Source organism: Manacus vitellinus, unplaced genomic scaffold (assembly GCF_001715985.3).
Source record: "Manacus vitellinus isolate BGI_N305 unplaced genomic scaffold, ASM171598v3 scaffold_37_pilon, whole genome shotgun sequence".
Lineage (NCBI taxonomy): Eukaryota > Metazoa > Chordata > Aves > Passeriformes > Pipridae > Manacus > Manacus vitellinus.
The window spans coordinates 7,888,838-7,901,067 of record NW_021940517.1 but is presented as its reverse complement, the minus strand read 5'-3'; the positions used below and the strand labels follow the sequence as shown (position 1 = coordinate 7,901,067).

At 34.8% G+C, this 12,230-nt stretch overlaps 1 protein-coding gene across 1 annotated transcript in view; it reads left to right on the top strand.

Annotated features, from left to right (window-relative positions):
- LYST (lysosomal trafficking regulator) overlaps positions 1–12,230 on the top strand; it is a gene marked incomplete at its 5' end in the record, with an annotated part of 58,598 nt that overhangs the window by 14,988 nt on the left and 31,380 nt on the right. The window contains 10 exons of the mRNA XM_029961595.1: positions 427–476; positions 807–967; positions 1,548–1,738; positions 3,239–3,484; positions 5,082–5,255; positions 5,517–5,666; positions 6,274–6,411; positions 7,456–7,654; positions 8,839–8,970; positions 11,388–12,024. Of these exons, the coding sequence (XP_029817455.1) occupies positions 427–476; positions 807–967; positions 1,548–1,738; positions 3,239–3,484; positions 5,082–5,255; positions 5,517–5,666; positions 6,274–6,411; positions 7,456–7,654; positions 8,839–8,970; positions 11,388–12,024 (2,078 nt within the window). The remainder of the gene's footprint in view (positions 1–426; positions 477–806; positions 968–1,547; positions 1,739–3,238; positions 3,485–5,081; positions 5,256–5,516; positions 5,667–6,273; positions 6,412–7,455; positions 7,655–8,838; positions 8,971–11,387; positions 12,025–12,230) is intronic.

The following is a 12,230-nucleotide window of genomic DNA, read 5'->3' as shown; positions in this document are numbered from 1 at the left end:
TGGTTAGAGGAAAAGGTATTTATTAAATATCAGCCTTTATGCTTTCTTCCTAAAGTCCAGACTGTGAAGGCTGTGTTCAGTCTGTGCATGCTGGTATGTCATAAAGTCCAAATATGGAGACATAGGGGGAAGCTAAAAGTACTACAATGTTCTGCATGTGTGCAGTTATTGAGGCCCCTCTATATTTAGTTGCTAGTTTGCCAGTAGTCTGGCTCTTTCAGGAAGCTTTGGATGATGTTTACAGTCTAATTGCTCTGTTTATCTAATGACACATAAATTTATTTGGATGCTTTCTGAAAGTATCAGGCTTATTGCCCGTGGCTCTACAGCACGCTAGTTCTGACAATGTTCCTTGGTATAAGCAAATCCTCAACGTGGTATTTTCCAGCATGTGTGAACCACAGTTTTCATTGTGTCTTGGCATAGTCAAAGGCCTTCGACCTCTTAGGAAGAGTAGAAATGCTTGAAAAATTACGGTATTTTAGAAGCATATATAGTGTTACATATGTTTCTTCTTTGAGGTCAGAGGAAGGAAGGAATTTCAGAGCCAGGAAATGCTGACTTGATGGCAACCCTGGTTGGAACTCTATTCTGCTCTATGCAGTGTCTGAATATATATATCATTATGTAACTGAGTTTTAAGGTGCCTAGAAGTTGAAGAGGACTTGAGTAATTTAATGTTGATGACAGCATGGCTTCTCATCTAGTAAATATTTAAAATGAATTTTAAACCTAAGCTGAATATCTTGATAGCAATTTTGATCAGTTCTTAATACTTAAACATGTTTGTTTATGTATATTTTCAGGAAATGTGATATTGATTTAGATTTCTCGCTGCCAAGGAAAACAAGCTTATCATCTGACAGTAACAAAACATTTTGCATGATTGGACATTGTACATCATCTCAAGAAGAATTGCTTCGCTTGTCGGGTAGATGGAATCTTGGAAATCTGCTTCTATTTAATGGTACCTTTGAATGCTTTTTTTTCTTGAATAACTCTTCATTTCCTCTTCTCTCTCCAAGATCAAAGGCTTATTTAGTTGTTGGGTTTTTTTTAATGTGCCAAGCTTTAACAGTAAAACCAATGATATATTCTTTAGCATCATATTGTATCAGGGAGAAAGTAGGCAAATGTTTCAGTATTGGGTACTTCCTAATGTGCTCTTCTGCCATATTCTCTTGCTTTCTTTTTAGTGACATAATTGGTAATTATAGTTACTTTAGTGGTTTTTAAAATTTCTTTAAATTATACCTTGGGATAGGGGATGGAAAGACAGTGGTGTTTGTTCTGGTTTGGTTTTTTTTTTTTTTTTTAAGCACTCAGTCTCTTTTATCTGGAAAATTGATTTCACTTACCTGCTTTTAAACTACTAGCTTCAAATTACTTAAAGCACATTAAAAAGTAAATAAAATCTGAACCACTGAATGCTGAGTTAAGCATGCTTTTTTTCTGAAACTACTGATGTTACTGGTCTGTGGTGTGTCAGAAATAAATTTTGCTTTATTGTATACTAAAGAGTTAACAGTTCATTTTCTGGATTTTAGGTGCAAATATTGGACCGGAGGAAGCATTTTACTTATACACATGTGGGCCAGACTTCACATCTGTAATGCCTTGTAAATATGGCAAAATGTTGACTGACTGCTCCAAGTACATAAGTAAAGAGATTCTACAATGTGAACAAGTTAAGGAGCTCTTCATGACAAGAAAGGAAGTGGATGTTGGGCCTTTAATTGTAAGTTTCTACTTAAAAATGGTTCTTAATCTCTTAGAAATGATTAAGAAATTCTGAACAAGTTTCCTGCTGTCTCCCAAAGTGCTTCACTTGATCAAAGTGGACAGGAGCAAATCCTGTTCTTGTTAAAATCACTGCAGTGTTCTTCCCACTTATTTCAATGGGAGTTGAACTCCACACAGGGTGGCTGTTTCATCTTGCTTTAGGTTGGATTCTGAAAATTTCTAGATGTTCCAGCATCTATAATACTGTGTACTAAATTGTACTGGATAAACAGGCACCTCCAAAAGGTCTAGGATGGATATATAGAGAGAATCCCTTCGTTAGTGTAAAGGTAGTCAAGGACAGCTTAGTTAACCTGTTAACATTAAAACTGAGAGGGGAGGAGAAAGGAGGCTTTATCTGGCTTTAACAGGAAGCAAAAGAATTCATCCCAGTTCTTTGAAGGTTTTGAAGGGGGTAAGTTTGCATCAAATTTAGCTGAAAAGTCATTCTGCAGCTGGCAGATCTTAGCTTTTTCTCATCTTTCGTGACTGAAACAACCATGCCAGATGCAGGTGTAAATACAGTGACACTAGAAAAAAGAATAAAATAAAGCTTTTTGAAACCTGCTATATTTTGGGAATTCATACACTAGTAACTCCTGTTGTATGAATTGTTTCCAGTAGAGGGATTTTTCTGATCTTGTAGGGGGTCATTCTGTCTGGATATGATCCTTGGAAATGGTACCAAATTTTGAATAGGTTAAGAAGGAATGAATGGGATAAGTAAAAGTTTAGCAAAGCAGTCTTGCAACTTTTAAGCTTATTTTGTCTTACAGAACACCAAGTAGCTAGAGAGAAGAACCATGTGCTTGAGTGATGAATTAATCTTTGCACTTTTGCAAAGAATACAAGTGCCTTAAATGAAATTATTTCTCTATTTTAAATAACCTTCCAAATATGATAATTTTACATTTTCTGTGAAAATTAGTTGGTTACTTTCCGTAGGAGCTTTGGCTTTTGTTTAAGTCTCTTCACTGATGAAATTTCTTCTCTTGAGTTCCTCTTATGGCAAAGCTGATGAAAGGTTAAACTTAAAACAAAAAAAAATGAGAAATTTTTAAAAAACAGCCTATAACTTTCTATTTTGGACTTGCCACTTTAGAAAAGGAAACAATTTACCCGATACCTCTGTATGCTCATTTTATTTTATCTATGTCAATAATTTGTTTTTATGCAAAACAGTTGTCATTCTGTAGGTGATAAGAATTGATGGAATTTTTTAGTGCTTTCTTAACTTTCTGTGCTTTAGGTATTGCATAAATTTTCTAAGATTTAGGAATCCTGTTGCTTTTTAGTGCATGTGCTCCACACGCAACTTTAGAGCATGCTAGTGCTAAAGTAGAAATGAACCGCTGAAGTTGTTGCTACTTGCTTTAGGCGGCTTTTGTGTCCTGGACGTGTGAGGGTTTTTGTATTAAACTTTCTAGAAAAAAAATTTAAACTTCTCTTGTTTCAGGAGAGTCTTGCTGTTGTTTATACCACATGCTGCCCTGGTCAGTACACCATATATGAACCTGTTATTAGACTGAAAGGTCAAGTGAAAACTGTACCTTCTCAGAGACCTTTCAGTTTGAAAGAAGTTCAAAGCAATGTATTGGACTCTCATCACCTAAAAACACTTCAGCCTGTTGAATATAAAACTCTTCAGAGTATACTACATGAAATTGGAGGAACTGGTGCATTTGTTTTCCTCTTTGCTAGGGTAAGGGGGCTGGAGGAGGGGGGTTGCATGTACGTGTTCTCCCATATAAAATTTTCCTTGGATCTTGGGTAGCAAATCTCATTATTCTAGCTGCCTTTCTCTAGTCTGCATGTGATGCCTTTCTGTTAAAACTTGTGGTAAATACTTGTGCCATAACAGACTGTATCACACGGGTTGTCTTAAATTGGAAATGTAATTATAATTCTATTGCGTAATGTTTAGTTAATATTGCTAATATGTAAGATGGCATGTTACATTTTGATTTAGAAATAGGACTTTTAAATGTCAAAAAAGATTATTTTTAGGGGTGTTGTAAAGCTGATCATATTTTTGGTCTCTGATTTTGAAGCACTTAAATTCATGGCATGTCTTTAACAGTTTAACCACAGAATACTCACAATGCAAGTATGAATAAATGTGAAACTACATGGTGTGCAAAGCTTTATTTTTATCTGATAAATCATGAGAGCTTTTTGAGATAACTGTTCAGCTGTGCTCAAAGGCTTACTTATCCAGTGTAAGAGAAAATGTAATTTCAAAAAGAGTAAGGCTATGAGCCTTAACTTAATTACTACTTACTTAAATGTGACCTTTATGTGGAGAGGCTAATATTTGTGCCAGGAATCTCTGAAGTACTACAGTTAATTCAAAATACTACTGTAGACCTAAAGCTTGTCTTGATTTATGTGTCTCTGGTATGGTTCTGAAAGATATATGGAGAGTAATAAATGCACATTAGATCATGGCTATGAAGACACTGCCTGCTGTAATTTTACCATTGATTGTGAAATCTGAGGAGAAAATCCTTATCCATGTTATTGTATTATGTGAATTTATACCAAGTACGTGCTACAGATCAGTAGTACATAGACTGTTTGCATCAGAAAGGCAAGAAGACAATAGATCAGATGTCAGGCAATACAGGTATACATGTCTATAAATGTGTAGTGCAGCAGAATTAACAGGTATGTGGCAAGGGAAGCTATGAAACTGAAGTTCCATTAATGTGAGATTTCATTCTTGTTCATTTTTGGTTAAAATTCTATTTGCTTTTTCTTGGGATTCAAGAATTGTAGAAAGTAAAAAGAAAAGAATGGTTTGTGGTCTTCATCTACCAAATTGCTTGTCTCTTTGTGGATAAAATAAAACTTTTGACACTTACAGGTAGGTATAGTCTAGACCTTCAGGAACCTTATTTTAAAGCTTTCCTTAAACATTTAAGAAACTTAAGTTTCCAGGGCAAACAGATTATTCTTATTAGAGGCTTATGTATTTCATGATCTTGTGACTTTGTAGTATGGTAAGTGCCTTCTACTTTAAATTTATTTGGAACAGACATTTTTCTTGGAAAAGGATTCTTGTAAAGGGACTTCTATTTTCTTAGCAGATCATAATTTACCACAATAGGAATTGTCAATTCAAATATATCTGAATGTACACACATAGACAAAAATGGAGGCTACGTACATAACATCAAACTCTTTAAAACAGATTTAATCCAGAAGTTATGATTTAGGAATGCAAAAAAGTATTTTTAAGTCTTTTTCTTCTAAATGTTTCTCACTCTAACTGTCTTATAAATTTGCCTTTTCTTCAGGTAGTAGAGATTAGCAGCTGTGAAGACACTCAAGCTTTAGCACTACAACTTATACTGTCTTTGACAAAATACAATCAACAGAGAATACAGGAGATGGACAATTGTAATGGTTATTCTATGATTCGTCGAGTGTTGATCAAACCAAAATGCATTGTTGGATTTTGCATGCTGAAGGTAGAGTCCTCTTTTAAACCTGATATTTTGTTCAATATTAGCACAAATTTAGAAACTTCTCTGTGATTTTAATTTTACATTTGAAGCTGTTTTTACAGAGGCAGAACAGTTATTTTAAGCAAGTTTGGTGTTGACCAGGTATATATGTCTTCCCTATTGAGAGTATGCTGTCTCTTTAAAGATTTACCTTTTTTGTTATAATTTGGATAGAACAACTATACTACTTTATGATTATGACACTTAAATTTCCCCCTTTTCAAGACTCTCCTTGAAGGATGCTGCAGTGATGAGATTCTCTATATAAATGAAAATGGACAATTCCAGCTTGATGCAGACTCTACTGCAGTTATTCAAGATGTTCAATTGTTAGAAAAGTTACTGCTTGACTGGAAGATATGGTCTAAAGCAAAGGTAAGTACTTTAGTTTTGGAAATATTTCAGGTCTAAAATTCAATATTTAAAAAAATAATTATTATGAGTAAGAAATTAATTTCTCCAGTTACATGTCAGTAATTATTACAATTTTCTAAAATTAATGGTCCTTATTTTTCTTTGAATAGCTATTAGTAGCATTAAGCTCCCAATATCAATGATGCAAGTAGCCTTATATATTAAAGTCTGTAAATGTGATGTATGCATATGACTTGTTAGTTGAACTGATGAATTTTTTTGTGCAGAAATTGCTAAAACTAAGAAAGACCTGCTTTCTTTTGGAGTTAAACTATTGAAAACAACCATCCAGTGTTAATATAGCAAAGAATATACAAAACTAATTTTAGACAGGAAGTTTAAGATTTTTTTTGTGGTAGCTTAGTCATTAAAATAAACTTAGTTTTGTATAAACATAACTTTTCTGATAGTTTCTAGTTCTGACTTACCATTTGTGGTCATTTAGTCATCATCCTGGGTGCAAAACTAACTTGACTTCATTGTGTTTGTTTTTTGGTTTTTTTTTTCACAGTGTGTAGACTCACAAATGTATTTTTGAAGTGATGTTTCTGGTTTTTTTGTTTTTCAGCAAGGTGTTTGGGAAACTCTGTTAGCAGCTCTAGAAATCCTTATCAGAGCTAACCATCATCAGCAGATGTTTAACATTAAGCAGTTATTGAAAGCTCAAGTGGTACATCACTTCCTGTTAACTTGTCAGGTTCTGCAGGTACTTTCACTCTCAAATCCTACTTTGTGCTTGGCAAATTCTCATTTTAAATGGGGGAGGGTAAAGAGACTAAATGTGGTAGAAAAAGCTACTTCAGTAGACAGTCCTCTGTGCTTCTAGATCCAGTAAGGAACTGTATAATTTTACATCAACAATGCCTAGATACAGAATGTTTCATAGTATTTCCTGTCTTTTCTGCACATAAGGGAAAATTAGTATCTTGCTTAAAAAAAACTACTCGAATTGGGCAACAACAATTTGGCAGTTTTGGGCGTCTGGTGGAATGGAAGATGAAATTATATAAACCATTCCCTTTGGAAAAAATCACTTCAGTTAGCTTAATTTAGTCTTTTCTGCAGCAGTCTCAGTTAAGGTGCTTGGGTATAAAAAAGGAGATGGAAATTAGAGAACTTGGGAATAAGTTAATCACTATGGTCACCTTAGAATAGGATTTCTCACAAGTTTCTTTAAGTCCGGTTCTAAAATCCATATTCTTTTAATAGATTTTTTTTTTTCAGCTAGCCAGCATCAAACTATAGAATGCTTGATCAAGCAGAAATTATAAATACAATTATCAATGAAATCTCAAATGTGTATGTTTATAAAAATGGCTATTGAAGTGGAAATACAGAAGACCCAGTGTGGCACTGTTCAGAAAGTTTTCAATGTTTGAAATGTTGGTATTGGCAACTATTAATTTCTCTGTAAATATGTAATACAATGACAATAACCTATATTTTCAATGGTGATTCATGTCCAGCATTTCAATACAGATTAGTATAATATGCTGAACATTTTAGTTTTCCAAAAATCAACTTGCATAACATTTGCAATACCTTGTTTCTGTCTGGATTTTGAGTGGGCTGGATTTGGATAATATTGAGTAGGTGCAGTAGGTCCTCTCAAATTAAAGAATACAACTTTATTAGTTGAGCTTCTTTTCTTATCTGTTTTACTACAGCATGACAACTTAAAAAAAAAAAGACAATTGCTGTCAAATTAAAAATACAAGTAACTTATAGTTGTGCTGCTCTTTCTTTCTAGGAGCATAAAGAAGGGCACCTTGCATCCCTGCCTCGGGAGGTTTGCAGGTCATTTGTGAAAATAATTGAAGAAGTGCTTGGTTCTCCCCCAGACCTGGAATTGCTGACACTGGTCTTCAATTTCCTCTTAGCGGTTCACCCTCCCACTAATACATACGTTTGTCACAATCCTACTAATTTCTACTTTTCCCTGCACATAGGTAAATATGTCACATTTAGCTAGTAGTAAGCAATAAGATAAAAATCTGGTCGTAAATTAGTATCTAAAAAAATGTCTTTGCTGTATTTTAGTAATGATATATAAAAAAATTATCGAATTCTTGGGAAAATACTGTAAACTACTTTTACTTTTCTGAGAGAGGTTTGCTTGGCTTACTTGGAGAGCTTTCTTCTGTCTACAGCCATAGGTAATATCTCTGTGATTATGCCATTAACTTCCTTTAAAGTTTGGTGCTGCTAAATGGGATGCATAATGTTAGCTGCCTGTGTGGACACATTTGTCTTGGGTGAACTTGGAGAACAACATCTAGCTTGCTCGTAAATGAAACTTTTCAGAAATATGTGCATATAGTCTTGTTTTAATTTCTACTTTCTTGTTTACTGTTATGGAATTCCTGGAAAAATAAAAGGCCTGAGGGGCATTTTTAGCAATTGATCAGTTGCACTACAAGATGTCACTGGCAGGCACTATCAGTTCTTACTAGTTACTGGCAGTACTTTATGGGCTTTGAGGGATGCAGACCTAGAACAACAGCTTCTTTAATATATCTGTGCTGGATGATCATGTTGGCAAAATTACTGATATGAGCTTTAAAAAACTCTTTCTTACTCTTTTTAAAAATGAGAAATTATGAACAGTTCGTGCTTTAATATTAGCATTGTGCAACCTTAGCCATAACTGATGTGAACATGGAAAGCATCATCCAATTTTGAAATATTTTCTCCTTTTGCAGATTCCTGTGTACCTCCAGGTTTAGTAATCAGTTTCAAAGGCAGCACAGTTGTATTTATATGTATCTGTCCTCTAATACCAACTGGTGTAAAATTCTGAGTCTTGGAGCCTTACTAGGCTGTTTGAGAACAGTCACTTGTCTTTGACATGACAAAAAGTCAGTTATCACTACTTGTATGCCTGCAAGGACTGTCTATAAATGTAATTGCTTTAGTACATCATAATATTTTCAGTGTTCTAAAATAAATTTTAAAGTTGGATCACTAAACCAAAAAATGGTGTTCAAGTGCTTTTTCTAGGTTACTTGCACTTGAGCACTTCTCATTAGCCTCTAGTGATCCGCTCAAAATGTAATCTGACTACTACGAGTCTAATTTGTCAACAATGCAAACATAAAACACTTTTATTTAACTTTTTCCCTTTTCTTTCTAGATGGCAAAATTTTCCAGGAGAAAGTTGAATCACTTAGGTACCTGAGAAATTCCAGCAGTGGTGGGAAGTCAGTAGACAATTCTGCATTTGTGATTACATCTCCAACTGGATTTACAGCTTTACCACTGGAAGGTAAAACAATGCTGGAAAAAAAAGGATGTTAAGACACAATCTTTTGGCAAATAACCAGAGTGCCTGAAAGTGTTACTTTCCCACAGGTATCTCTTACAGAGCTCCCCCTGTCCCTTGGAGCTTGATGCCTGAACAGCAGAGTAGGAAGGGTGGAACTGAACATGCTACCTAAACTGCTCCTCATTCTTAAGTAGAGACAAATTGCCACATTGATGGCTCAGGCAGTGAAGTGAACCAGATAAGCTGAACCATCTCATTTGTTGAACAGACCTGCTGAAGATGCCTGAGAATGCCTTAGCCAGGCAGCAGTTGAAGTAGTGAGCCATAAGCAGCTATCTTATCTGGGCAGGAAGTGTTAAGCGGATTCTTTTCTTTATTTGTGCATAATTCTTATCTGTCTAAATATGGTATTAAAGTATTACCATTTAGTTCTACTGTAGGTATAGAAACATGATAGAGGATGGGAAAGTATATCTTATGAAGAACAACAAGATACCTTGGTTATAAATTGGTATAAATTAAAATTGAATCATTTTCTGGGAACAGTCTCAGCATGCTGAACAGGTTGAGGTCTGTAAAGATAACTGCTTTCATCAGTTTTGAATTCCTCTGCTATAGATGCTGAAATACTGTGAAGTTATTTGTTCAAGCTTAACTTTTTTTTCAGTTGGTGTCCTGTCAGTGGGATGTTTTTTGCATTATTATTGAATTAGAGTTTTAATCATGCTTTTTACAGATTTGCATAGGCAATCAACAAATATCATCTGAAAAACAAAAGCTGAAACACCACTTCTGTTTAAGCCTTTATTTAAGCTTGACAATGAGAAATAAATTCAAAATAAAAATTCATAGTCTAAGTTCACCAATATATACAAAATAGGAATGGAAAAAAGTTGTATTGATCTCTAAATTAACTGCTATATATTTCACATCTTGTGTGACTCAGTTATCTTCTGTGTATTACAGTGTAATACTTTTACAATTGATGTCTTGTTGCTACTTTGCTTCGGAAAAGGAAATTGAGTCTTCAACTACTTCATTTGAAACAATATTTATTCATGTGTCTCTTTAGAAAAGCAGTGATGTAAAGAACAGATCACAGTACTAAACTGCATATGGAATTAGTCCTTTTCCCATATGGATAATATATGACATCTCATTCTTCTAAACTGAATACTCTTTTTATATAGGTAGTACAAATTGTTGTTCTTGAATAGAGATTATTCAGGTGTACTAGAGGAATACTCAACATTTTTATTTTTGTGTGAAAATGGATATTTGAGTATTGTAGTTCTGAATTTGAATTTCTAAATTTACCTATATAAATTTATAAATTATACAAATTTATATTTTGTCTGGAACTGTAGTAGTGGTAGGATAAGGAGTAATGGGTACAAACTGAGAGGGGAAATTTAGGTTAGATATTAGGAAGAAATATTTTACTGTCAGGTTGCCCAGAGAGGTTGTGGATGCTCCAATCCTGGCAGTGTTCAAAGCCAGATTGGACAAGGCTTTGAGCAACTTCATCTAGTGGGAGGTGTCCCTGCTCATGGCAGGGGAGGCTTGGACTAGCTGAGCTGTAAGGTCCATTGCAACCCCTTAACATTCTATAATTCTATAAAATATTTTAAATTGGAAGCTCGTTGGATAACCTGCTACCTGTATGTGGGTTTGCAGTTTGTTGCACTACCTGCTAATGTGTGTAAAAGATTGGCTGTAAGACTGTTGCAGCTGTATAAGTGCAACTTTATAAATATTTTCTATTGTCTGCAGGCCAGCTTGGTCTGGTTATGTTGGCACATGTATGTATGTATGTATATATATTCACATATTTGTTTTATATATATATTCTCATAAAAACTATATTTGTGATGGATCATCATTGCATCATTGCACTTAAAAGGAAGCATTATTAAATAAAATATGCAATTATTAGTTGTAAACTTGAAGTATGTGTAAAACCTTAGTGCAAATGGGTTGGTGAATAGTATTTCAATGTCCACTGAAACATGTTGGTAGATTGGACCTCTTACACAAAGGTCCACATAGAACAACTTGTTCTATTTGACCCTGCTTTGAGCAAGGAGTCTGGTCTAGACAACCTCCATTCTCAGTGATTCTATACAAATTCCTGCTGAGGGTTAGTTGAGAGGATCACGATTTAAATCCAGAAAACCCAATATATTGTCAAAAATTATTTTGTATTTTATGCTTCTTTCAGATTTGTGACTTGCTAAATATATGGCTCCATAGTAGTTTACTTGATTTACCAAATCTGAGCTATGTCAGGTGTTGTCAGTTTTGCAAATAAAACTAACTTAGGTCACCACAGTGCTAAATGTATAAGGAGTCTAATATTGAGAGAAAAGTTTGTTTCTAATGTGAAAGGAATGCTAAAGATATCCTTATTTTTCTAGGGAACACTTCCAAGGCTAGTGTTCAGCAGAAAACAAGCTCTCAGGCACCTGGAAGGCTTTCTAAAAGCTTACCAGCATCGCCTACCTCCTCACCTCAAGTTCACCGAAAACGACTAAGTGAAAGAATGGGAAAGAGCACTGATGACCTGCTGCTTATTGGGGAGCATGACTACATTGATCTTCAGGATAGAACTGCTTTTGTAGAAAGTTCTGAAACCATGAGGAGAGTACAGGAAGAGCTTCTTAGCAGTTGTGAGTCTGCAAAAACAGTTTGTGACTCAGAGCTAACATCTGCTGAAACATTTGAAGATATTGCAAAAGAAGTAGAGTTATCTGAAAATGCATTTGAGAGTAAAGAAGCAGATGCAGACCTGAAATGCAGTGAAGGTGGTGGTGGTGGTGCAGCTGAGCCATTGCTACGTCGTCCAGACAATCTAAAAGGACTGCCTTCATTTCAGAAGGGCCAGAGTAATTTTGCAGGGTTGGGCTTAGCATTTTCTGTTCTTGGAGCATCATCAGCCATTGCTCGCTGGCCAAGCTTTGCTGACAAGAATGTACTTCCTGAAGACTGGGACAGTCTTGCTTTTTCTTCAGCTAATGAGAATACCCCAAAACCATCTGAAAGCCCTGATGACAGGTGAGCACATAAAATAATAAATTAAGAGTTGCACAGTATATGAGCTTTAATTTCACTGTTCTTGCTCTTGGTTACTATTCTATAAAAATTTGAATCCTAAAAATTCAGGGAATTTTTTCATACACTGTCATACACAAATTTATTAAGCTTTTAGTCCATAGAATGTTGTGTTGTTTCAATTTTTGCATTATTTACATAGCAAATTT